This window comes from Sminthopsis crassicaudata, chromosome 4 (assembly GCF_048593235.1).
Source record: "Sminthopsis crassicaudata isolate SCR6 chromosome 4, ASM4859323v1, whole genome shotgun sequence".
Lineage (NCBI taxonomy): Eukaryota > Metazoa > Chordata > Mammalia > Dasyuromorphia > Dasyuridae > Sminthopsis > Sminthopsis crassicaudata.
Window position 1 is genome coordinate 467,220,268 of NC_133620.1, and position 26,028 is coordinate 467,246,295.

At 42.5% G+C, this 26,028-nt stretch overlaps 1 protein-coding gene across 9 annotated transcripts in view; it reads right to left on the bottom strand.

Annotated features, from left to right (window-relative positions):
* Window positions 1–26,028, bottom strand: part of YEATS2 (YEATS domain containing 2) — an 84,309-nt gene that overhangs the window by 7,792 nt on the left and 50,489 nt on the right. For 6 of the 9 annotated variants that reach the window (XM_074264186.1, XM_074264190.1, XM_074264182.1 and 3 more), the window contains 12 exons: window positions 25,385–25,643; window positions 23,038–23,199; window positions 17,412–17,536; window positions 16,449–16,607; window positions 15,801–15,977; window positions 14,313–14,505; window positions 8,685–8,816; window positions 7,173–7,271; window positions 6,122–6,233; window positions 3,373–3,446; window positions 1,324–1,403; window positions 767–968 (listed from right to left, as the gene is read on the bottom strand). In XM_074264186.1, coding sequence (XP_074120287.1) covers window positions 767–968; window positions 1,324–1,403; window positions 3,373–3,446; window positions 6,122–6,233; window positions 7,173–7,271; window positions 8,685–8,816; window positions 14,313–14,505; window positions 15,801–15,977; window positions 16,449–16,607; window positions 17,412–17,536; window positions 23,038–23,199; window positions 25,385–25,643 — 1,774 coding nt within the window. Of the gene's footprint in view, window positions 1–766; window positions 969–1,323; window positions 1,404–3,372; window positions 3,447–6,121; window positions 6,234–7,172; window positions 7,272–8,684; window positions 8,817–13,095; window positions 14,047–14,312; window positions 14,506–15,800; window positions 15,978–16,448; window positions 16,608–17,411; window positions 17,537–23,037; window positions 23,200–25,384; window positions 25,644–26,028 lie in introns of those variants that run through there. The other 3 variants (XM_074264185.1, XM_074264188.1, XM_074264191.1) reach the window with 3 other exon arrangements.

A 26,028-nucleotide genomic window follows, 5' to 3' on the forward strand; every position in this document is an offset into this window, starting at 1 on the left:
CGTCCCAAAATTCTGGACGAAAGAACTGAATCCAAATAAGGCATTAGAATGATGGATCAGATGAAATCAAATCAGATGAAATTTAAGCAGGGCAAAATATAAAATTCTGTATTTGAGCTAAAAAAAAAAAAAAAAAAAAAACCAGTTTCTGTGAAAAAAGATCAGCAGGTTTTAGAGATCGCATGTTACTTTATCTTGATTGGAGAGTCACAAGAGAAGGAATGTCCCAAAGGAAGGAGGAAACAGTGTGGTGGCTGTCCTCTGCCTTGGTCAAGTCACAAAGGGAAAACTATATTCACTTTTGGGACCACTTCTGGGGAAAGATAAGCTGGAGACTGTCCAGAAGAAAGTAGTAAGGATGTTAAGAAAACTGGAGAACTTGTCACAAAGACCAGTGGGAGGGATGTTCAGTTTGGAGAAGAAGAGACTCAGGGAGAATCTTGTAACCTCATTCTGATTATCATGGAAGAAGGACATTGATTGTTGATTATTGGTTATCATGGGAGAAGGACATTGCTCTGCTTGGGCTCCAAAGAGCAGAGTTCAGAAAAATAGGTGGAAGATGCAGAGAGGACAATGCTGGTTTGATTTCGGGGAGAATTCTAAACAACTGAAGCTGTCCAAAACTGGAAGTGACCGCCCTCAAAGCGAGCACTCCCTCATGAGGGAGGCACCTCTTCTTGGGGGCGTAGCAAGAAGACAGAACTTGAATCCCTTGCTCTTTCTGATGTGGAAGCGTCTCAGCCTTCCTTCGCTAGCTTCTTACCTGGCTCACTGTCTATCTGTGTCAGTACGTCCTCAATGGAATCACCATCATTTTTCAAGCTCTCTGGGTCTGGTGGAGTGTAACCATGGCAACGACACCAATGGACAATGTGCTTGGTTTTGAGGGGCGTCACATTGTGAAACCTGGGATTCTTCTCCAGTATTTCTTGTAAGACTTTTCTCATTGTCATTGCTCGTTGCCACTAGGGGAAAAAAGATGGAATTTATATTCTCTAATTCATAAACATCAGAAGACATGAAAATTCTAAAATGGCAACTATGTTTCTGCCATTTTGGGATGGGGAAATTAGATACCCTAATTCCATGTTAGAGAGTGAACATCTAAGAGGTTTTTCCAAATGTGATTTTTTTTTGCATAAGGGAAAAATATTATTTCACAAAGCATCTAACCAAAGTATTGTGTAAAGAACCTCATGCTGAGCTCCAAAGAGGCAAGGTTTAGGCCAGCAGGTTGGCAGCCAGAGATTGGAGGAGTTGCTACTTTCCTCTCCAAATGATTTTTTGATCCACCCTGGTGATAGATAAAGACAGGATTACCTCTGCTGCCCTCCGTTTCCCAATGTTCCAACTATAATACTGCTCCACAGAACTTGCACAGAAACAATTGGCATCTTCACCTAGAAAGCATACCGCCAGCAAAGTCTGAATTAAGTTGTGGTTAAGATTCAAGGCAAGTTATTGATATTACTGTCATTGGGAATGAATGCGCTTTAAAAAAGCACATCATGGAAAAAATGTGCTAAGTGTAAAGGATTTAAAGTGGACACCATTTGGATTTTTAAAGTCATATTGTTAGTAACAATATATACACTGTATAAGAAAAATATTAAAGAAAAAAGAAAAGTAAGCTTTATAAAATTGAGAAGTACAATTTTACGTGTAATATGCTTTTGAACACAGAAATGCTTGCTGATGTTAAAATTCAGAATTCAAAATTGGAGAAAAAAAATTAAGTGTCCAGATAGTCAAGAGAAAATGCAGAGAAGAGAAGAGAAGCGTTCAAAGGGCGACACAGAAAAGCAAGACAGCTTTGAAAACTAACATGGAGAACTTATCCTGTTCTAAAAAAATAAGTTGGAGCAAGAGAGTCACTGTTCGTGTACATTCTACTTTTTTTCTGTTCATCATCTATGGAAATATTCATGTGTGCTGGTGTTTTTTAAGTTCCCAATAACAAAATATAAAAATTTTAAAGGAAAAAAAGATCCAAATCAAATGTGAGTTGCTGAAGACAGCTCCTGAGTCTCTTAGAACCACTCTACTTGATGCCACAGTGGGCAGCGCAAGGCCACTGGGATGAGGCAGGAGCCAATAGTCACATACCTGTCCCACTAGGAACTCACTTTAGCTGAGGAAGGAAATCTATTCAAATCAAGATATTTGCAACAAGCAAAGATAAAGAGTCTGAATTCGAGTGACCTCTGAGCTCAGACTTGAAGGGAGAATGTCAGTGCCAAGAATTCAGGCTCAAGGCCCTATTTCCTTAAGAGTCCTTCCAGATGTGAGATACAAGAGGATGGGTGGATCTCAGGAGGAGGATGGTGGAGTCAGCGTATGCCCCTGACAAGAGACTCGGAGAGCTGCGTGCTTTCATCAAAGCAACGGGCCCGCATCCTGCCTGGCTCCTCTGTCTCCACTGCAGTTCTTCCCAAAGGTCTTCCATCCCCCAGTCAGTGAAGCGCAAACCCCAGAGCTTCCACTAATCCATCTTTCCGGCTCAGTGAAAGACTGCTTTAGCCACCAGAATGGCCTGTCCCCAAACCCCCTCCACACCATCATCTCTGACATAGTTCCCCATCCGTCTCACCTTCAATACCCATCGCCAAGGTCACTTCCCCAGAAAGCCTTTCCTAAATCTCATCAGATGAAAGCAACCTCTCCCTCTCCTGACAATCATGTTATTTATCTATGTACAAGTTTTGTCATTTCTCACAGGTCCTACCTGATCAGGTCAACCTTTGCATCATTCCAGAATCAAGCACTCCCTGAGTATTGGCTGAAGGATTGATCTGGACCTATCAAATCATCATTGTTGAGTACAGGCCCGCCTAACAAAGCAGGCCAAATACTTTTAATGAGTAAAGCGCTTAAGGATTGGATAATACAGGGGCCTAATACCAGGATCACAAAGATAGAATTCTTCTTGGATTTATAGCTGCAGTTTACAAATATAACATATAACCAAGAAAATAAATACTAATATCGAACACTAAAAATCTTTTCCAAATAATAAGCACAGAATCCTTTATTGCCATGTTTTTCTTCTGCTTCTGGTTTTCTCTTTAAATGACCGTTAAGTGTCAAAAATTAGACGCCAGGGGAAAATAATGCTGTTGATAAATTTCAAAACGACTCTGACAATAAATGTAGATTCTACTTTCCCAAGTCAGCGACAAAGAAAACAATAAAAGACCAGCTGGCTACCCAACAAACCCTTCTTTCTCACCCCAAATTTTATTTGACTAAATTAAAAACCAAAACAAAATAAAAAACCAGTACTATTAATTTAAATTACACTCAATGTGCAGAGTCCAAAGGGGGAAAAAAAAACAAAAAACAACTCTCTTTTCATTATCATTTACTTACCCTTTTTAGTGATTAATGGGATCTTCTTTACTATTGCTGTTAGAAGTTGTTGGGTATTTTCTAAATGTTCTATGCTACAAGGGATTAAAAAAAAAGGCAATAAATCCCATATATTAGTTTTAAGTCTCATTAGATATAAGACTTTTTTTCCTGGTAAATTACAGAAATAAGAGGGAAAACATCCCTCTTGTCTGATCCTTTTCCAAAAAGGAAATTAATATTTTTGGTTCCTGTTCTCTGCTAGGTATTGGGATCCCTAGAAATAGTAATGACTTGAGCACTCTCATAATTTCACCTGGTCTTGATTTCCTACTATATGGCCAGGAAACAATATAAAATAGCTGCTATTATATCAAAAAAGTCCCATCCCATCAGAAATATTGGGTTCAGATGGCATACAAGCCTGGGAAGAATGAACACACATCATCCTAGGGTGACTGGCATTCTAAATTAATGCCTCCCATTAACGTAGCGCTCAGCAGTTAACAAAGCACTTGACACGTCATCCTACTTCATTCTCGCCACGCTCCTGGAAGTTGGGGCTGCACATGCTAAGGAAAGACCTGCTGCCCTCAATTCAGAGTCCATACTTTCTACTGTTCTAACATATTTCAAGATGCAGAGGGGAGAATAATCAGGTGGCAGCTTCACATCTGGAAAAGATAAATATTAACAGCCCATGACACCCAAGAAGCAGAGGCTTCTGGATGAGCCAGATGCAGACACCAGAGCACATCTTGCAGGCTTTTCTTTCTGGAACCACCAACTCCACTCTCGAAGGCTTAGAGTACGCAGGCTCCTCGGCTCAAAGAGCTGTCCCACACCCCCTAGGGCTGGCTCTGCCTTCATCTTTTTTACAGAGGAGGAAGCCAGGGCTCAGAGACAGCTCATAACTTGGATTTAAGGAGGTAATAAACAAAATGGCCAGATTAAGTCTTAGTAGGTTATTAGGCACCTGGATAGAAACACAAATTATAAACCATGCTTGAAAATAAATGAATGTTAATGAGATAAAGAATAACAATGCTTTCTGAATCTTTTAGAGCTCTGTAAATGGTGGCCATCACCTGCCTGCCTCTGTGCTAGTACAGAGTATGATTGCTTCTTAAAATGGAAAATATTTTTAGGATGTAAACTCATCTTCTGAAGGCTTGCCTAAAGCATTTTGGGGGTAATTTCATATAAGCCTCATCCTATTCCCAAGTGATTTTCCACTAAATCTCTCTACTTTGAAGGCAACTTTTCTTAGGAAATGTAGTTTGGAGCATATTTTAAAGGTCATTTTTAACCATGTAAATAGAAAGAAAAGTCACTACAAAACAACTGAAAGCAAATACTGCCAAAATCAGAGTTTAAATAAAGACTGGCCCTGAACTTGACTCAAAATAAACACTGATTAAGTATTTATTATGTGCCTGACTCTGTGCTGAAAGCTAACCATGCCCTCATGAAGCTCATACTCCTCTCTTCTGCAAGAATAGAAGGGTCAGCTGGTATCAGAGACTACCTATAAAATGAGTTTCTCCTTGTTTTGATAGATTTTACTTAATTTTTTTTCTCTTCAGCTCTTTTTTTGTTTTTAAAAAATTCTTCTGCCTTAAAATCTTTTTTATTAAACTATGGGATGGCTTTTTAGAAGAGGAAAACAAGGAATGCAGGTGAAATAAAATTTACATCATGTAAAAAATAAAATGTATCACTAAAAACTGCCCTCCTTATTAAATTATTATTATTAAATTGCTATTTAACTATGTTAGGTTTGAATAATCATGAGTTCTGTTCTGTATGTGATAAAGACTGTACAGTTTTTACCCATGTAGTTTGGGTTCTAATAATGCAGTTTAAGGATCTGCCATTAGTGAGTTTATGAGGGATAGAACTCTGGCACCTGATCCCCCCTAAGTATTCAGGAGGTGTTAATTTTTGCAGTTTAAAGCCCTATGCCTTTCAGGTTCTACCATTTCCTTGGACCACCTCCTTCAATCAGTAAGCCCGGGGTATCTTGAGGTCACAGGTCTTGTTTTTAATTAGCGCTGTGCAGATTTTTGTTAGGCGGCCTTTCTCAATCTACCGTCCATTTTATTGCTCCGAATCTGCAGTAAGAATGGCCTCCCCCCGGCATTAGCTGTTCTAATATTCTTCTGATGGAGCCCTGGTTCTGGATGCCAATTACTCTCTTTAACACACCTGCCTTAGCTTTCTCCAGGGGACCTTTTTGCTCAGTGTCTTGCATGAAGAAAACCAAGCTATTTTTACAAACTGCCTTCATCCTTTGGTTCAATTCGGCCTCTAGGTTCAAGCTTGACATTTTCCATTTCTGGTTTGCTGTTGGCACTGGAAGATGTTTCCAAGAAGTGCCCAAGTTGCTTGTTTAGTTTGTTTTTCACATGGTCATGTGACTTAATGTGCATCAAGCGTTTTTAATAATGTTTTGGGCAATTCTCTCATTAGCTTGAAAACTACATTCATCTCCTTTGGAGAGGCCTGGGACCTAAGGATGAGCTTAAGTTGTCTCCCCCAACACCATGCATTAGGTCGCAGTTGAAGGTCAAGCTACAGCTCGCAGTCACTCAGCAGACCTCTGGAATGCATTTAGCCAAGGATGAAGCAATGGGAGAAAGGGCAGAGCCAAGAGTCGGGTGCCTAGGCCGAGCCCAGGACCCAACAAGTGGGTCACAGCCATGTTGTCACCACGCCCTCCCAGAAGCCCCCAGCAGCCCAAGCTCTCAGAAAGAAGAGAAAATGTTACTTGATCGCATAGTTCCCCAGTTCAGAATTCTCTTCCGTCTTCACTTCTGTCTGCACTTCCTGGGAGACCAAGGGGACGCCATTTGCTCCTGTGATTTCTGGTTCCACCTTCACTACAAAGGGAGACAAGTAGCGATCAGGACACATGCCAAGGACCACGTGAGGCCTTTTCCCTTGTGGGGACTCCAAGGCCAGAGCAGCCCCCCAGGCCCATGACGGTGCGGGAACGCTCCTCCCACAAACATCGTGCAAGATGCGCAAGAGCACAAAGAGCTGAGGCAGAGACAGCAAGGATGGAAGCACCCCTCAAAGCTTGAGAAGAATCACTGTTCTCATTCTCCAATTGCCGCGCCATCATAACCCTGACTTACACCTCGACTTGCTTGGTCTTTTGGGAGGAATGAACAGGACAAGAAATAAGACCTAAGTACTGGGGTGTTCCTTGGTTAATGGTCCAGGGGCTCGAGGCTGGCTGCTTGTGGAGACCAGCGAGGTCTCTGCTGGCTCCTAGAGGTCACCCCCAACGGTCCTCATCAAGCCCGTGTCTTAGCAGACGTCCCCAACCGGGAACCTTGTTTCCAGACTCTGCACATATTACTCTCTTTTTAGAGCTCCACTTTTAGGATGACATTTCTCAGCTTAACAACTCTCGGGAGTTCCCTGTTACCCACCAGAAAGGAAAAGAACAAACCAAGAAAGGGGGAGCGAGGAGCGTGTCCTTAGGTCTCAGAGAAGAGATCTCCATAGTGGCTCCTCTGCCTCACCCCCACTTCCCTTTGAGGACTGATTCCGGGACTCCCAGCAGGGAGCAGAGGGCAGCACGGTCCTGCAGACTTCCTTGGAAATTGTTGTTCCCACCTTTCCCACTGACCACAAGTTTTCCCATTCTACCCATCCTTCAAGGCTCACCACAAATGGCAAATCTTCACACGCTTCTCAACCCATCCCCATGCCCTGAATTACAAGTGTCTACCACACCTCGCCACATGGAAGTACCCCATGGTAAGGCATCTTTCTGCTGTTCTTTTTAATAAGAAAAATAAACACTTTACCTTTAGTAACAGTGGCTGAAGGAGAGCTGACAGCAGCCAAGCTGGGGGCCACCACGGGGGGCATGGCAGGTGTCTTGTTGGCAGACAATGACTGAACTACTGAAGGGTGAAAGACAAGAATCAATTGCAATGTTCGATAATAAAAATTTCACATTGTGCCCCCCTTCCTCAATTTTAGGGCTCCATAGTTCCAGCTTTGACACACAGGCAAAACTAGGCCTCTCCATCTGCCTGCCATCCCCCCTTTCCATGGCCATTAGTCTAAAGGTAAACACTGTCACATCTTTCCCTCCGGCTCTGGGCAGAGAAGCAGCTCGACAGAGGAGTGCGCCATGGAGCAAAGCTGAGGGACAATGACTAGGGGTCATCCCTGTACAATCAATCAGGCCCAAGAGCTCTGCAGCATGAGTGCTGCTCCCACCCTTTTCCTCCCAACTTTCATGAGAGCCAGATCTAGAGAAAGGGATGCCGGGGCAGCAGCTCCCACCCCTTATCCCACAGCTGAGTTTTCCATTTGTTGCTCAGGAACTGCTCATCAAAAACTAACACTGTGAGAGCTACTCTGAAGGTCACAACACGCTATTATCCTATGGTGTCAATCAGAATTATCCTAATTTTAAAGAAGATAATATAAATTTTAAAGAAGATTTAAAGGATAATTATCCTAATTTTAAAGAAGAATGAATTCCAGATGAAAAAATTTCTAGGGTGATAAAGAAATCAATAAAATCCTTTCCCTTTACTGAGATCTTAACAAATTTACATGGTGGTACCAAGTTTGTATCTGGGATAATGTGGGCTGGAGATAAAGCCAGATAAATTAATCCACAGATAATCCAAAACCTTCCTTTGAGTGAAGATTTCAAACTTCATAAACTTCCTAATTTTTTTTTTTTTTTTTTAAAAGCTGGAGCTGCTAAGCTGGAGTTCATTACTAATCCCTTCTTCTTCCTTGGGCTAGAGGTGTCAACAAGAAGTAAAATGGTCAGCGTTTAGGAGTCTCGTTCCATCTGAAGTTTTAGATGATTCCTGTTTTTCCAATGGAAAACAAAACCCCCCCAAACCAACCATGAGACTTATTTCTTTACCAACAAAGCACACTGACATAGTCAATATGCAGAATCCCAGAACCTTAGAGCTGGAAGATTTAAAATCCATCTAGCCCTAGTCTTATCTGAACAAAAAGTTCTTCCGTAACATTCCGAGCAACTGTCTATACCACATGCAGTGGAATCCCATGATTCCTCCCCTCAAGGCAGCCCTTCCTATTCGGGGGCTTTTGAAGCTCTTCCTCTTCATGGGCACTGTTGGCATTTCATTCTTGAGCTCTTTCTATCCCTCCTGGGAGGAAATCCTCCATAAAATTTTGCACCATGGAATTCTAACCATTTATTCCTAAACTCCCCAAAATATGCCGTGAAAACTCTACCACAATCCCCTTCCAATCACCCTTTTCAAAGTAGGGCCCAGGAAAAAGCCCCCCTGTCCCGAGCCCATGTCTGAGGGCTTTACCTTTATTCATGGGCATCAGGATGGTCTGGATGCCCCCGGATGCAGCATTTACACTGAGTGGCTTAAGCTGGCTGGGGATGGTTAGGACAGCCTGCTGAGGGCTAGACTGATTGGAATGGATCTTTAACAGGCCTGAAAGCAGAAAAAGTTCCCCATGAGGGACTGAGAGTGTGCTTGGATTATAGCAGTAACCACTGGCTCCCCTGGTCCAGGCCACCCTCTTCCTAAAGCAGCTGGCCCCTCCCACCTTTCCAGGATCTTCCAATGAGGGTCACTGGTTCCTGGCTCTTCTAGGAACAAGATTCCCCCCCTCCCCGTTTCTGTGCATGGATGTTCCCCAGCCTCCCTTTAAGTTCCAGCTGACATCCCACCCTCTACAAGAAGCCTTTCCCAAGCTCTCTGGGGCAGCTGAATGGAACAGCTGGTCTGGAGTACAGTAGACTCGAATTCAAATCCAGCCTTAGACACTTACTAGCTCTGTGGCCCAGGAAAGACACCTAACCTGTTTGCCTCAGTTTCCCCATCTGTTAAAAAACGAGCATAACAACAGCAAGTCCCTCTCAGGATTGTTGTGAAGCTTAACTGAGAGAGTAACTGCAAAGTGCTTAGCACAGTGCCGTGTACACAGCAGGTGCTATAAGGATGCCAGCTGCTATTATTAATCTGAGTGCCTTTCCTGTTATGTCTTATTTAAGCCATTTGATTGTTGTTGTTCTCATTAGATTTGTGAGCTCCTTAAGAACACAGATTGCTTTTTGCCTCTTTTTGTATCCCCGGCACTTAGTATAGTAGCCGGTACATAGTAGGCAATTAATAAATGCTGACATCTGGCCTTAATACAACAGAAATGTCAACATCATAGCCAATCAACCTGCCATCCATCAAGTATATAATCTGAAAAGCTTCAATAGAATAACAAGATATTTTCTTTTCTTTTTTTTTTTTTTTAGTAATAGCTTTTTATTTTCAAAATACAAAGATAATTTTCAACATAAACCCTTGCTAAATCTTGTGTGCCAAATTTTTTCCCTCCCCATGACAAGTAATCTAATGTACAATTCTTCTATATGTGTTTCCACATTTATTACGCTGCATAAAAAAAAAAAAAATCAGATCAAAATGAAAAAAAAAAAATGAGAAAGGAAACAAAAGAAAGCAAAAGTAACAACAAAAACAGTGAAAATACTCTGCTGTGATTCACCTCCAGAGCCCACTGTTCTCTCTCTCTGGATCAGATGGCTCTCTACATCCAGTCTACTGGAATTGGCCCGAATCGCCTCCATGTTGAAAAGAGCTACATCCACAGCATGTGCTTATCAAACACCAAGGGACTGGGGCACGGAGTTAGGGACCAGGAATATCAGGACAACAAAACGAAACAAATCGCTTATGTTCTGATGACACAAGAGGGGGATAAAGGGGCGTTTCTCTCCAGGCCCAGGACAGTTCAGAGTGTCACAGAGACAAGGTAGAGAGCAGAACCGTCTGTAAGGGGGAGTACCGTCCAATGGGCTCACTGGAGACAAAGTGGAGGCAGCTGTATTTGACTTTGAAAGCCAAACAGAGCTCATTTGTGGTTGAGGCAAGGGGGATCCCCTGGTGTTGGGTGAGTAGGGGGACACCAGGGTCAGATGCTGGTGACAGTGCATGGGCTGTCCGGCTCCGCCTCTTGCCATCATCTGAACCAAGGTGCCCGGGGGCCTGAATGACCATGCTCGCTGTGACTGGAGACCTGCTGGCAACACAGATGCTACCTGGGCACAAACTAAAGAGGGCAGCCGTGGCACCCGGCAGAAAAGGCAGTCCTCCAAAGGCTACAATGGACCCCGTCCATGAATCGGCCAGCATCTATACTAGGGCTGGGGGTTTGGAGGAAGAAATGAGAAGGGTGCTTGCCTGGGAGAGGCTCACATCCGCTGGTGTTTGGGAACAAAGGGAAGGTGCTCCTCTTACTCTAGTAACTGGGAAGAGATGGCTCAATAGCCAGAAGAGTGCTAAGAATGTTCTCCAAAATGAAGAGACGATCCTTGTCGCTCAGAGAAACCCTTCTCCAGGTAACCCTAACTTTCCCTCCCTTACACCACTCCTGTGCTTTAGTTATCGTCCTTTCTGAATCTCTACAAGTCCCTTTTCTGCTTCCCACAAACATACTCATGTCCTCTCCAGACCTTTGGGCCATGACTGTTTCTTGCCTCCTTCTCAGACTGACTCCTGGAAAAAGCCTTCCCTTGCTCTTTTCACTGAAGCAGCCCTTCTTTGTCCACAATCACCTGATTGGTGCCCTCATGAAGCTGCCATCTCCAACACCCTTTCCTGCCATTTTTTCTTTCCCGGCGCCTCTTCGGCCTGGACGCTCTCACCACCTTCCCCTCCAGATCTGCCCTCTCCACTCTCACCTTGTGAGAGCGACCTTGGTGACCTTGTCAGCTCTTGTGGGCTTTGAGATTACCTCTCATCAGACTCCCCCCAGACCTGCAGGTTCAGCCCCCAGCTTTCCCCTGACCGCCAGTCCCGACATCATCCCCACCATCACCTCAAACTCAACACGTCCAAAACAGAATGTGTTCTCTTTCCAGCTTCTGAACGTCCCTCCCCTCAAAATGCCTTCAACATGTTAACTTTTAAAAAATGAGCTTGTACTATTAAAATAGTGTCACCTTTAGCAAGGAAATAAATATTTTCTGGCTGCTGCAATTCTTTCCCTGGCTTTATTTTATTTATTGTTACCATGGTACTTATATTGCATTGTTCAAACTTCTTCAAAAATGATGATCAAGTCGATTCACTCTATTTTTGCTGTATTCCAATTTTTGGAATCAACAGTTTAAACATCTTGGGTGAAAGGAAATTTGTGTCTTTTCATCTTTATTCAACCTTCTACTTTGATATCTGTTTAACCAGTCAGTGTGCTGATTGCTTATAGAAGGTTATTTGGAAATAACTGTAACGTATCTCTTTTCGGCAGTGAAGATAGAGTTAAATCGATTTTTAAAATTCCATTTAGTGTCGCTACCTCTAAAGTCTTCTGACTTAAATCAAGTATCTGTGACATGCAGATGTGAGCAGACTATAAACCTTTGGTCTCTTAATTCTTGCTCCTCAATATTTTCCAGTACAGTTTTCATTTTAAAATTGATGATCTAGGTGATGTAGTACACAGAGTACTGGGTCTGGAGTCAGGAAGTTCATCCTCTTGAGTTCAAATCCAGCCTCAGACATTTCCCAACTGTGTGATTCTGGGCAAGTCATTTAACTCTGTTTGTCTCAGTTTGCTCCTCTGTGAAATGAGTTGGAGAAGGAAATGGTGGAGCACTCCAGTTACTTTGCCAAGAAAACCCCAAATAGGGTCACGGAGAGTTGGGCATAAGTAAAAACAGCAGCAAAGCAGGGCACCCTCTGCCTCCTTTATGTTTAAAATTTTAAAAAATTTTATTTCATTTTAAAATAAAAAATCTATTTTCCTCATTCCCACACCAGATTAAAAACAAATATAGTCAAACACAACAAATTCTTGCACTGGACAAGACCAAAAGCCCAACGTCTCATTCTGCAACCAAAGGCCTTCAGCTCACTCTCGGAGGTACTTTCTAATGCGTGCCCTGGAATCATGGCTGTTGTGATCAAAATTCTTCAGTCTTTTGCAATACTGCTGTGATTATGCCAACTATTCTATAATATTTCTGCTTGTCTGCCTAGGCATCTATTCCTGCAAGTCTACCCAAGCTTTCTTGAAATATGTTTGTTCATCTGGATCATTTCCCTCTTTGTTTGATTTCTTAGGATCAGATATTTGATATCACAAATCAGATGGAACCAGACTGAGGCTAAGTTGTCTGGGCTCCCTATGACTAGCACATATCTGAAGCCTATTAAGAAGGTCAAGTGTTAAATTAATGTCTATAGAGAATTTAAGAACCATGTCCTTCCATCACAAGTCATTATGAAACCACAGCTGTCCAGGGCTGTTGGCCATTTTATATTTCTGTTGGTTTCATGGGTCATTAGAGCCATTTAACTAAAAAAAAAAAAAAAACAAACCAAATGATTAATAAGTCTGGGCAGGGACTTACTTAGCAGCAGCACAATTTGTTGGGCTAGAAAAGAACTTAAGGCAGAGGTTCCAAACACGGCAGCCTTACGCCTGGCATGCCAAGGATCTCTGTCCACTGGAATCCTATTTCCGGTGCCCTTTTATCTCTATCTCCACCTTTTACTAATTAGACTTTAACTTTAGTTCCAAACTCCAAAATTAAACCTCCTTTATCAATCTAAAAAAAAAAAAAAAAAAAAAAAAAAAAAAAAAAAAAAAAAAAAAAAAGAAAAGAACTTAAAAATGATTAAGTTCAAATCCCATATTTTTTACATGAAGTTTTGGCTCATGTTGGTTAACCAAAAACTTCTCAGACTATGGGTTGGGACTCCATCTGTGGTCGTGTAATTGAATGTGGGTATTGCAAAAAATATTAACAGTAAAAAATATCAAATATTCCACAAAGATTGAATTTTTTTATGTAAAAACAAACAAGCAAATCCATTTCATTAGTATGCAAGTTTGCTTTTATCTTTAATACATGGTAAAAATTACAGGTATGCCAAAGAATTGTTTTAAAATAAATTAATGATTTATTATCAGTAACTGTTTGATTAGCATATCTATTTTATATGCCTATACACCTAGAGTTACATAAAATTTCTCAGATGAGAAGAGGTCATGAGTAGAAAAAGTGTAAGAAGCCCTGAGTTAAACAGACAAGTCCAAGGTCACGATGCAGAGTCCAGCTGGGATGGAGATTTCCCACCGGAGGAAATGGAGCCTTAAAGAGGGAAATACTGAACAAAGACAAGGTCTAGAAAATCAACTCTCTCAATAAAGAGCTACTTGACAGCAAGACCGGATTAAAAACCACTGCTCACTGAAGACTTGGCGATTGTCTGAGATCAAAACAAACAACTACCAGGAAAATACAAATTTCTCTAGAAACTTTATACTCAACTTAGCAAGTTGAATCTCATATGACGTGAGATCTCCGACCCATCTGTACAAGAAATGGTTGGATGGGACGGGTTCTCAGGACCCTTCTGGCAAGTCCCTCCAACCCCCCCGGGGTTTCCTCATCTATGAGATGGGGGAGGGGGCACATTAGGAAAAAATGGCTTCTAAGGCGGCTTCTGTTCTGGTTCTGACTCTATGGATGCAGTCCGTTCCCAAGAGCAGTGGCGAGTTAGCTGCTGGAAACCCTGAAGATCTGATCCTCCCATCCTGAGAGGCTTGTGCTTTGATCGTCCCTGTTTTATGGAGGAGGGAGCTGAGGCTGAGGAAGGTCAGGCTGCTACCCGCTGGTGAGAGATCCGTCCTGAGGTGCTGGAGGATGGTGGACAATGACCAAACAAAGGCCCGGCTGCTCCCTAACCTAGCTGGGCTCCCACAAATTAATCTTGATGTGCACCATCTCACATGGGGCACATAGGGGTCAGAGGAACCCTCGGGGGACCTGGGAACGGGCAGAATATCTACAGACCCAAGGGGAGGGTTCCTCAAATGTGGAATCTATGGGGAGAGCAGGGCAGAGCCAGATCAGGGGGACCCTGAAGATACAAAAACAGCCCGACTAGGGAGAGGCCATTTACCTGAGACTGCAGCTTTGCCGGAGACAGGGGCAGTGGCGCCCACCAGAGACGTGGCACTGATGACAGCTGAGGCTCCAGCCCTCGCAACCCCCGCAGGCCCTGCCTGGGCCGGAGTCACGCACAGAGACTGCTGTCCACAAGCTTTCCCTCCGGGCCCCGCCGCTGACGCTGAGCTGGACGCTGCTCCTTCAGACTGCCCATTGGCAGCACCGGGAAGAACACAAGGGAAAGAGAGAGAATATGACCTTTCCATCGCCCAGTATTTTTTATCCCAACATATTGAAAGGCAGTGTGGCATGATAGCCAGAGTGGGGCTAAAACCAAGACTCCCCCCCCCCCCCCCCCCCCCGGTCCAAGTCCTACCCCTCCTACATAATGACTGACAAAGCCCCTGCGTCTTGGAGCTTCCCGGGCAGCTGACCATGACTTCAGGAGGGCCCTGACTCCTCCCCTGGCAGCTCCCTGCAGTAGGGAAAATCAAAGGCTCAATCCCTTTCCCAATCTGTCCCTTAGCCAAAAAAGCCTGCTTCAGACCTCTGCTGTCTGCCCTTAAGTGATGCTCAGGATGCCCCGGCAAGCCCTCGAGCATCCAAACACAACCCTGGTCAGTCCTCTCATGGTAATGAGCAGATGAGGTGGACCTTCAGGCTCTTTCTGACAGGGACTGGAAGAGACGGGGGCAAGGGGCAAAAAGTGGGATCACACTTAGTCCTCCGAAAACAAGAGAAAGCTTGAGACTACTGGAAAGAACTACCTTCCAAAGTCAATCGGGTTCTGGTTTTCTGAGACTTCAAATCCCATCAACTAGCAGAGAAACCACCAGAACCTCTCCTGTGAGAACTGACGAATTTCTAAAATGTACAGAAAAAAGTCTTCCCAACTTCTGTACAGTAAAGACGCAACACAGCTCTTGATTGCCCATTTCGGTGCTCATCACCGCGATGGCAGGGGTTCTTTCTGAAATCAAAGCCACATTTCTCCTGATTTAGCTGAAGCCCATTTCTTGTTTTTCTGTCTCCTACAGATGTAGAGAAGTGACAGCATCCACAGAAAAACTAAGATACTGAATTTTTACTTGAACAGAATGGGTCCCATTGACTCCCCAGGTTGCCACATTACTGTTAAATACCTTTTGGGGATGTTGTTTCATCTAATATTCACCAATGTTACAGTGGTACAATTAAAAACCACACATTCCTACTTTATCTTCAACAAACTTGTCAACAAAGTCAGAGCTGACTTCCTTAGAATGATGGGGGCCATTCTCCCCAGGACAAATCACCACTGGCTACATGTGCTACTGGGGGCTTGCCCTTCTTCCTCTGCTCTTAAAACCCTCAGCACAGAAACGATGGCCTGAGAAGGCCAAAGGAAGGGGAGGGGCCAAAAGCAAGACTGCTCATGGATCCCCTGGGAGGGCCACCTTCAGTTGTGCTCTGTGGCGCTCACCATGCCCTGTGCCCACAGCCCTGTGGTAACTTTCCTCACCTGCTGAACAACTCCATTGGCGGAGAGAGACACAGCAGGGGAGGCGGCAGTAGTGATCACGCCCCCCGCGACTCTCAGCACGGTGGTCCCAGGCTTGGAGAGAGGGGTGCTGGCCGGCACAGACTTCAAGGAGCCATCAGATATTTTCACCAAAGAGGCCTGCCCGCCAGGGTTTGCCTGTGAATAGGAATGATGTGTAATTAATAATGACACAGCATTAGTGGGCAACTTGAGGATTAAGAGCTGTCCAAGGATAATTACAATCTGACTTAGGCAAACTATGGGCCGCTGGGGAGGGGTCCTGGTGTAATGCAGGGCATGCAAATAAACACAGCTGGAAACCAGAATTTGGAAGCCCAAATCACTTGTGTTTTTAAGGACACCAGGTAAATTTGTCATAAAAAAAAAAAAAACAGTTTATAATACATGTTCTCTTTCTTTATCAATTGTGGAAATTCCTTCTGCAATGTACTTGATGTAGCCCAAACAACTGCTCTGTCCCTTACACACTTAGAGAATTGCTTCCTTTGGAAGGATTGAGTCAAATAAAGCAGAAGAGGAGGAAAGAAGGGAGATAGGGAGGAAAGGAGGGAGCAAAGAACTGAAAGACAGGAAGAGAAGTGGGGGGAGTGAGGGGAGAGGCCTTACCTGGGTGAACAAAGCTGTTTTTTGCCCAGAGATGACTTTTAGTGCCTGCTGTCCTTGAGTGGAAGTTGCACTGACTCCCAAATTGCCCTGGACCACTGAGCCAGTCGCCAGCTGCTTCCCAGAACTCTGAGGAGAGGGCTGGCCAACTAAAAATGTGCCCTGGAGACAAAAAGGAAAAGCAGAAAGATCTGAGTCACATGCACCCATCCTTAAGGAGGCTTGGCTGGAGGGAACGCTTTTCTTTAGATTCCAAAACTCCTTCAGCACAAAAATGTAAAGCACAGGGCATCCCTGACAATAATTAGAACACAAACATAAAAGGAGTGATCTGTCTGTATTATTGCCACGGGGGGATTATGATAGAGACTATGGAAGGGTAGCTTCCTCTTCTAGCTCCAATCCTATGTCCCCTGCCCCCTTCGTAGATAACACCTAACTAGCTAATCTGACCGACTTTGCTTCATGCCAGTGGTAAAGGATCCATGAACATTTTACCAAGAGTCTTTTAGAGATAGTAAAAATGCCTGTACAGCTGTTACTTCCCTGTTCCAGGGAGGCAGGATTTCCTCTCAGTGGAGGAAGATGTTCCCATTTAATAAGCTTCCCCATGCTCATAATTTTCTAGAGATTAAAAACCACTCTCCTGACTTCCTATGACATTTTAGAGACCAGCATTTCTTGCGCCATTTATCAGCTTTTTGAAAAGTGTCATCTCTTCTGTCATGTAAGACTCTTTGGAGCTATCAACATATCTTGTCTTAGAGAAACAGACCTTCCAATGCAGGTCATGTCCATCTGCCCCCAGCCTCCCCAACACGGGCCTGGGGGAACCTCAGAGAACTGAAATGTCAATCCTGGATTCCCTGGCAAGCATTCTAGAGGAGGTGATGGTCCCCAAAGGCGGGGCCTAAAGAACGGCTCCTCTCTTAGTCTCCAAGGAGGGCAGAAATGAAGGATCCAAACCTGGGGAGTTTGCTTGAGGATATAGGACGTGTAGGTCAGATGTGGGGACACTCCTCCAGGGTTCGAGCCCTGTGCTCCCGCAGTGCCACCGCCGCCTCCAGCTGCAGAAGCTCCTCCTTGGAGATCTGGAACACAAAAAGGCGTCGTCATCCCATATGTCCATCCCTGCCCCTCCCTCTGAAGATTTTCTCCAAACTCTCTATAGCCAGGGGTGGTCTTGAAGCGTGTTCATCATCTACCTGATCAGGAAATGAATGGACAAATTCCAAAAACAGTGGAGAGAGATCTGAAAAGATTTTTATGCTTTAGCATAGGAGAACAGAGAAGGAAAAAGTAGATATCAGTATTTTCTAGCCAAGAAGCTATATGACCTCTATAATCTTCCTACTAATACAAGTGAATGATCACCAAGTTGGGGTCATCCAATATTCTTAAAGACCCCTTTTGGATTTCACTGAAACTCAGAGATTGTGTTCTTCCTATTTGATGTTCTCTCCCTAGACTAAATCAGAATTTTTTGCATTAATCATAAATGCAAATGCCCATTTTTCCCCAGATCACTCAACTACTATCCCTCAGCTTTTGGCCACTATGTCTTCCTTCTAGAAACAGATTTTTCTGACCCATATGCCATTATCTCTTTTTCCAATAACAGAAGAACAGGCCAGAGAAAATGATGATTTCTTTTTCCTTAGAGATTTGAGAGAGGATTCTGGGAAAGTGATGGAATAAGACATAAAATACCAGACTCTTCAGATTTTCCCAACAAATAAAACATCACCTCAAAATGAATTTAATAATTAAAGTCTCCTAAGACAACTTGAGAGGATCTCAAAAAGACCAGATACATGCCCCAAATGAACTACAAGCACTACCAGGCAACTACCATAGAATCAAAAAGCAACAAGCCCAGGGAAAGGAGTGGGGGTGGGGGTGGAGAAGGAGGGGGCAGCTGAATCAACAGTAGCTTCCTTTCAGGAACTTTCACCTCACAAACAGTGTGGAGGTCAGACAGCTGAGTGGGAGAAGATTGACCCTCTGCTGCCATCTAGAATCCCATGGTATGCTGCTTGCAAGAAATACATTTAAAAATGAGAGATATACATAGAGTTAAAATAAAAGGCTAGAGTAGAAATTATTATGCTTCAGCTGATATAAAAAGCTAAAATAGATTCAGTTAAAAGAGATGAACAGGAAAACTACAGTATGACAAAAGCTGCCACAGAAAATAAAGCAGTATCAATACTAAATCTACATGCACCAAATGCTATAACATCTAAAATTTTAAAGGAAAAGTTAAATGAATTACAGGTGGAAAGAATAGTGGGGGGCACTTCAGCCTTTTCATTTAGACAAATCTAACCAAAATAAATAAATAAATAAATTAGTCAAAGACATGAACAGAATTTTAGATAAGTCAGAGGTGATAGATATCTGGAGAAAATTGAATAGGAATAGAAAGGATTTAACTTTTTATCTCCACAGTACATGGAACCTTTATAAAAACTGACCATATATTAAGGCATAAAACCATTATAGCTAAATATCAAAAGACATTTTTAACTGCCTCCTTTTCAGATCCCAATGCAATAAAAACTATATTCAATAAGGGACCATGGAAATACAATTAAAAATTGAAGACTAAACAACCTAATCTTAAAGAATGACTGAGTTAGTTGGGAAAACTGGAAATTAGTATGGCAGAAATTGGATATGGATCCACACTTAACACCATATACCAAGATAAGATCAAAATGGGTCCATGATTTAGGCATAAAGAGGGAGATAATAAACAGATTAGAGAAACAGAAAATAGTCTACCTCTCAGACCTGTGGAGGAGGAAGGAATTTATGACCAGAGGAGAACTAGAGATCATTATTGATCATAAAATAGAAGATTTTGATTACATCAAACTAAAAAGTTTCTGTACAAACAATACTAATGCAAACAAGATTAGAAGGGAAGTAACAAATTGGGAAAATATTTTTAAAAGTAAAGGTTCTGACAAAGGTCTCATTTCCAAAATATATAGAGAACTGACCCTAATTTATAAGAAATCAAACCATTCTCCAATTGATAAATGGTCGAAGGATATGAACAGACAATTTTCAGATGATGAAATTGAAACTATATCCACTCATATGAAAGAGTGTTCCAAATCACTACTGATCAGAGAAATGCAAATTAAGACCACTCTGAGATACCACTACACACCTGTCAGATTGGCTAAGATGACAGGAACAAATAATGCTGAATGTTGGAGGGGCTGTGGGAAAACTGGGACACTGATGCATTGTTGGGGGAGTTGTGAATGAATCCAATCATTCTGGAGAGCAATTTGGAACTATGCCCAAAAAGTTATCAAACTGTGCATACCCTTTGATCCAGCAGTGCTACTACTGGGCTTATATCCCAAAGAAATACTAAAAAAAGGAAAGGGTGCCAGAATGTTTGTGGCAGCTCTTTTTGTAGTGGCTAGAAACTGGAAAATGAATGGATGCCCATCAATTGGAGAATGGTTGGTCAAATTATGATATATGAATGTTATGAAATATTATTGCTCTGTAAGAAATGACCAGCAGGAGGAATACAGAGAGGCTCAGAGAGACTTGCATCAACTGATGCTGAGTGAAATGAGCAGAACCAGAAGATCGCTGTACACTTCAATGCTGTATGAAGATATATTCTGATGGAAGTGGATATCTTCAACATAAAGAAGATCCAACTCACTTCCAGTTGATCAATGATGGACAGAAACAACTACACCCAGAGAAGGAACCCTGGGAAGTGAATGTAAATTGTTAGCACTACTATCTTTCTACCCAGGTTACTTATACCTTCGGAATCCAATACTTAATGTGCAACAAGAAAATGGTATTTACACACATATGTTGTATCTAGGTTATATTGTAACACATGTAAAATGTATGGGATTGCCTGTCATCGGGGGGAAGGAGTAGAGGGAGGGGGGGGATAATTTGGAAAAATGAATACAAGGGATAATATTATAAATAAATAATAAAAAAAGAATGACTAAGTTAAAAAATTATTTTATTGAGCTAAGAAAAATAACAACAAAGTTCATCTGGAAGAACAAAAAGTCAAACATATCAAAGGAACTAATGCAAAAAATGTAAAGGAAGAGGTTTAACAATACCAGATTTTAAATCATACTCTATCGCAGTAATTATCAACTGGGCTAAGAATAGAAAGTTGGATCAATGGAATAGAGTAGACATACACTATACAGTAATAAATGATTAATAATCTTGTATCTGTTAAATGTAAAGATTTAAGCTTTTGGGATAAGAATTTTTATTAGTAAACATTGTAGGGAATGACAAAAAAAAACAAAAAAAATCAGACTGATAGAAATTGGGCACAAATCAGTATCTTATAGCATTTACCAAGATAAATTTAAAATGGATAGATGACAGATATTTATCATTATGGATAGGAGAACAAATAGAGAGCATTGCAAGGTATAAAATGTATAGTTTTCAAGTATATTAAATTAAAAGATTTTGTACAAATAAAACCAATGTAGCAGGATCAGAGGGAAAGCAGGAAAGTGGAGAAAAAAGTTTATTGATAGTTTCTCAGAAAAACTATATAGCAAATTTTAAAGAATGAGTCATTCCCTAACTGATAAATTGTTAACAATATGAACAGTCAGTTTTTCAATGAAATCAAAACTATATGGGTCTTATGAAAAAAATGTTCTAAATCGTTATTGATTAGAGAAATGCAAATTAATACAACTTTGGGAGGGATGTGAAAAAACTTGAGACACTAATTCATTATGGGTGGAGCTATAAACTGATTCAGCCATTCGAGAATAATCATGAATTATACCCAGTTATTAAACAGCCTATACATTTTACCCAGCAAAATCACTATGAGGTGTTTCTCACTGTGATTAGGGAAAAAGGAAAAAAATTTGTTCTAAAATATTTATTGCAGCTTTCTGTAATAGCAAAGAACCGGAAACTGAGGGGATACCTATCAGTTCTGGAATGGCTAAAGAAGATGTGTGATGTGCTTGTGATGGAATACTGTTGTGCTATATGAAATGATGAGCTTTGGTTTTAGAAAAACATGGAAAGTTTTGCATGAAATAATGAAGAATGAAACGCGCAGAATCAAGGGGATGTCGTACACAACAACAGCAACATTGCTCTAGGAACAATCTTGAATGAGACTATGTCACTTTCAGTGTTAAAATCCTATACCCTACATAGGACCTATGAAGGTCTCATGAAGAACCTGTCTACTCTGGAGAAATAACTGATAAAAAGAACCACAAAATACAGTTTTTTACACATATGTGTATGTATGCATGTATGAATGTATATGTACATACACATACATACACACATAAACATCATGCCCAATGGTAACCTTCTATAGGGTGGGGTAAGGAAAAAGAGAGAAGAAAAAATAAAAAATAAAAAATAAAAATAATGTGAACATGAAAATTCATGATTTTTACCGAATCTTTTCCTTATGTGATTCTGAGTACAAGGAAGTGTTCTTTTTGTTTGTTTGTTTATCATTGTGTATTTAAGAAAAAATGAAAGAAAGATTTAACTGGATTTCAATTATGGTGTTTACACAACAGGTACAAAGAGCCAGGTAGGGAGGATGCAAATCTTTCACGTTAGGGCCACTACCTCCACAGCCTAAACATATACACTATTAGTTATAATAGTTTCATCTCTTAAGACCCAACGAGACTGATCATTAAATTCAGGTCTCACTCTACAGGCTCTTCTCACTGCATCCCACCAACGTGGCTGGTGTTCTGCAGTCACCCCAATAGGACCTCGCCCAGAGCACTTTCTCTCCCTGTGGACTCTCTGAGGTGTTTTGAGGACAAATGGGGAAGGAGTCCTATTGCCCACCCAGAGCTGCCAGTCCACATGGATGGGCGTGTGCAGACAAAGGGCAGATCAGCCTCCCCCAGAGCACCACTGCCCACAGGCAGCTTGTCTCATAGGGCTCCCTGAAAGGGAGAGCAGAGCCCCCCAGCCCTCAGCAATGATATAGGGAAATGCTGGAGCTTGTAAAAAGGTAGGAAGAGAAATGAAAGCAAGGAGGAGTACAGGACTAGGCTGAGTGAAGAAGGTAGGTATGGGAGAGGGGGTTGGGGGCATTGGGATAGTTCTAAGACTAGTCTTGGATGCTTGGGTTCTACCATTTTGGCAGGAGGGACTGCCTTCTGACTGACGGCCTAATGGGGGAAGAGGGGGGAAGGAAGAGAAGAAGAGAGGAGGGGCTTTTGTTATCTTTTTCTTCTCAGTGTCACTGACATTAATGAGTCTTCACTGGCACCAACCCTTTCCCTTGGAATATACCCAAAGCACCTGATTTTGTCCCTTTATTCTTAAGTGATACAAAAATATTTAGAATGAGCACATTTTTCTGGTACCAAAAGAAGACAAAAATCAGAACTGAGACCCCCTAAAAGGATGGCCAAGGAAGCTTCCTCCCTTGTGTTTCTCCAAGCCCCTGATGGTAGGGGGGAGCTGCCATCCGCCCCTCAAGCCTGACCAGTTCACTTTCCAGATCCCAGATGACCCCCTCTAGTACCCCAATAACCAAAGGATTCAAAGACAAACTCACTAGCATTGTTTGTAGCTCGCAGGATGGCCCCTTGAGGGATCAGCAGCAGTTTTCCTTTTCCAGAAGGGTTCTTGCTGTTTGTTGTTAAGTACAGTTTGGTGCCAGGAGGCAAATTTGCCAAGTTGGCCAGATTGGTGGCAGGCAGCTGCAAAGTAGCCATCACTACAATGACAGAGAAAGGCAGGTGGCAATGAAACATTTGAAAACAGAAAACATCAGTAACAAATAAATCTCAAGTTACTGAAATGACCAGTGGGAAAAAGTGAATATAAACAGTGGCTGTTCTTTGTAGTAATAGCAGTGTCAGAGTCAACACTAATATATAAATACAGACATTAACAGTAACTATTTACACATATAGATATAGTGGGAGGGGGCGGGAAAGAAGAGGAGGAGGAGGAGACAGATGATGATAGAGAATGGAGAAATTCTCTTGCTAACACTGAATCTGGAGCCCATTTCTGGGCTATTTGCATTCTGGGACAGATTCTGAGAATTGCTCCGATGCTATGCTTGGACACTTGGCCTCTAGCTGACTCTTTTTTTTTAGGCTTGAATTCCTAAGTCTTTGGTCAGTGAAGAGGAATGTTTATTTTGGTTCAAACTAAGAAAAATCATATTCAAGATCCATTTTCTAGAGAGATAAAGAGAGCACATAGAGGCCATAAAGGATGGACTGTGAAATTGCACTTCCAATAAGTCATAGAGGTGCTGTGTGCTCCCCCGGGGGCCCCCCCAGTTCCTCAGTGAGCTTGAGCACGGGTGGCCATCAATGCAGCCCGAGTCTCCTTGACAACACAATCCAAAGGGGGAAAACTGTCAAGGCAAAGGGTGCGTTAAGGCATGTCAAAGTGAGAAGTAACTTGAGAAGCAGACTTTTAGTGACGGAGATTTCTACTCAAACCTGTCTTGAGACACCAGGTTAGATGGGACAGACATTCTGCCAGAGGGCTCCCACACACAAATACCTGGGCCTGAGACAGACTCTCAGAAGCACGGCACTCGGGCCAAGAGGCAGAGCCAAAGGAGAATACTCTGCGTGTGGGGGAAAGGGCTGTGGTTTAAGAGGAACTGAGTCAAGAGGTAGCAAATCATGGTACAAGGCACAGGAAAGTCAAGTCTGCTGGATGAGGAGCCATCTGTTGAGGAGCTCTCCATCCCATGTCTCTCATCTTGTCTTCCCTTGTAATTCTATGTACTTTATCTTATGAATTTAAAAATGTGGTCCTGAGAATTTAAGAGGTTTCACTAGACTGCTGTCAAGGAGGCCAAGACACAGAAAGCGTGCAGAAGCCCTAGGTTAGAAGTCAGGTGCAAGGAAACCAATGAGGAGGCTGTTTCAAAAGTTCAGGTGAGAGGTAATTAGAGCCTGGACTAGAGCACTAATGGCAGGAGTAAAGGGAAAAGAAAGATGAGAAACTTGGTGAAGAAGTCACTAATTAGGGACTGGGGGCAGTAAATGAGAAGGATTGAAGATGGCTCCATATTTGCCAACCTGGAAAATGAAAAATGATGCTTTCACAGAAATACCAAAGAAGCAAGGTGGTTTTAGGGAGAAAAATTAAGAATGTTTTGGACATGAGGATGGCAGGAAGTAGAAGACTGGAGCTTGAGGGGGGAGGTGGATAGAGGCTGAATATGTACATTTAGGAGTTATCTGTCTAGAAATAAATAGTTGAAGCAAGAACTATATGATGATCAATACTGATGGATATGGCTCTTTTCAACAATGAGATGATTCAGGCCAGTTTCAATGGTCTTGTGATGGAGAGAGCATCTGCACCCAGAGAGAGGACTGAGTGTGGACTACAATGTAGCATTTTCACTTTTTTATTGTTGTTTCCTTGCATTTTGTTTTCTTTCTCATATTTTCCTTTTTGATCTGATTTTTCTTGTGCAGCAAGATAATTGTATAAATATGTATAGAAGAATTGCACATGTTTAATATATATTGGATTACTTGCCGTCTAGGGGAGGAAGTGGGAGGGAAAAAAATTGGGGATACAAGGTGTTGCAAAGGTGAATGTTGAAAATTATCTGTGCAAAGATTTTGAAAATAAAAAGCATTAAAAAAAAAAAAAAAAAAAAAGGAATGATTGAACTAGAGCCTGAGTTTGGAATGACTCTTAGGAGCTTACTTGGAGTCATTCTGCAAGATGTGCTTTTTGAAAACCTGAAGTAAACGTTGACTCTATTTATAGGGTTCTCCATACCTGACCATGGGGCCAGTTAAATGGATTGTCTCTCAGGCTCCCATGGCACTGATTACTAATGTGGACATTCCACTGCCAGGACATGGCTGCCCCTTCCCCAAAAGGTTCCCTAAGTTGACCAGTAATACTGTTACCTGAACCCTGAGATCCACTTTTTGGGGCTCCAGTGGAAGCCACCTGAGCCTTGGTTAAGGTCTGCACAGGTTGAGCAACAATGGTCCCTCCACCCCCGCTCACAATCGCTTTGGCGACTCCTTGGGTCACAACTTGCTTTGGCCCCACGGCCTTGGCAACGGCGGAGCTGGCCTTGGCCACCAGGATCTGGCCCCCACTGATGGCCATGGCCTGCTTCACTGTGGACTGCAAAGCAGAGCCAACCGGCACGCCAACCACCTGTGCAAAACAAAGCAGACGTCACTGGGGCTCCTCCTCCTGGTCCTCAGCGAAGATCCTCAGAAGAAGGAGCAGACGCAGGCGATTCTGCACGGCTCAGACGATTCCCACGGGAACAATAACAATAAAACCAGGCACCTTAGGCATGTGACATGGACCTGAGCCAGTCATCTGAGAGTAAACAGCTGGCTGCTCTGGGCGTGTAACTGGCAACATGCCTTCTTGGCATAAAGTTTCAGGATGGTATTTGGGTTAAATGTCAACTAGTGGAAATCACTATAATCCTGCTGATGGCCGGCCTCGATTTTTGCTTTTCTTTTTCCAGTGTAGAGCTTGGAGTACTTGTTAACCTCTATTGACAAGATGAGATCAACAGCACGAGCTC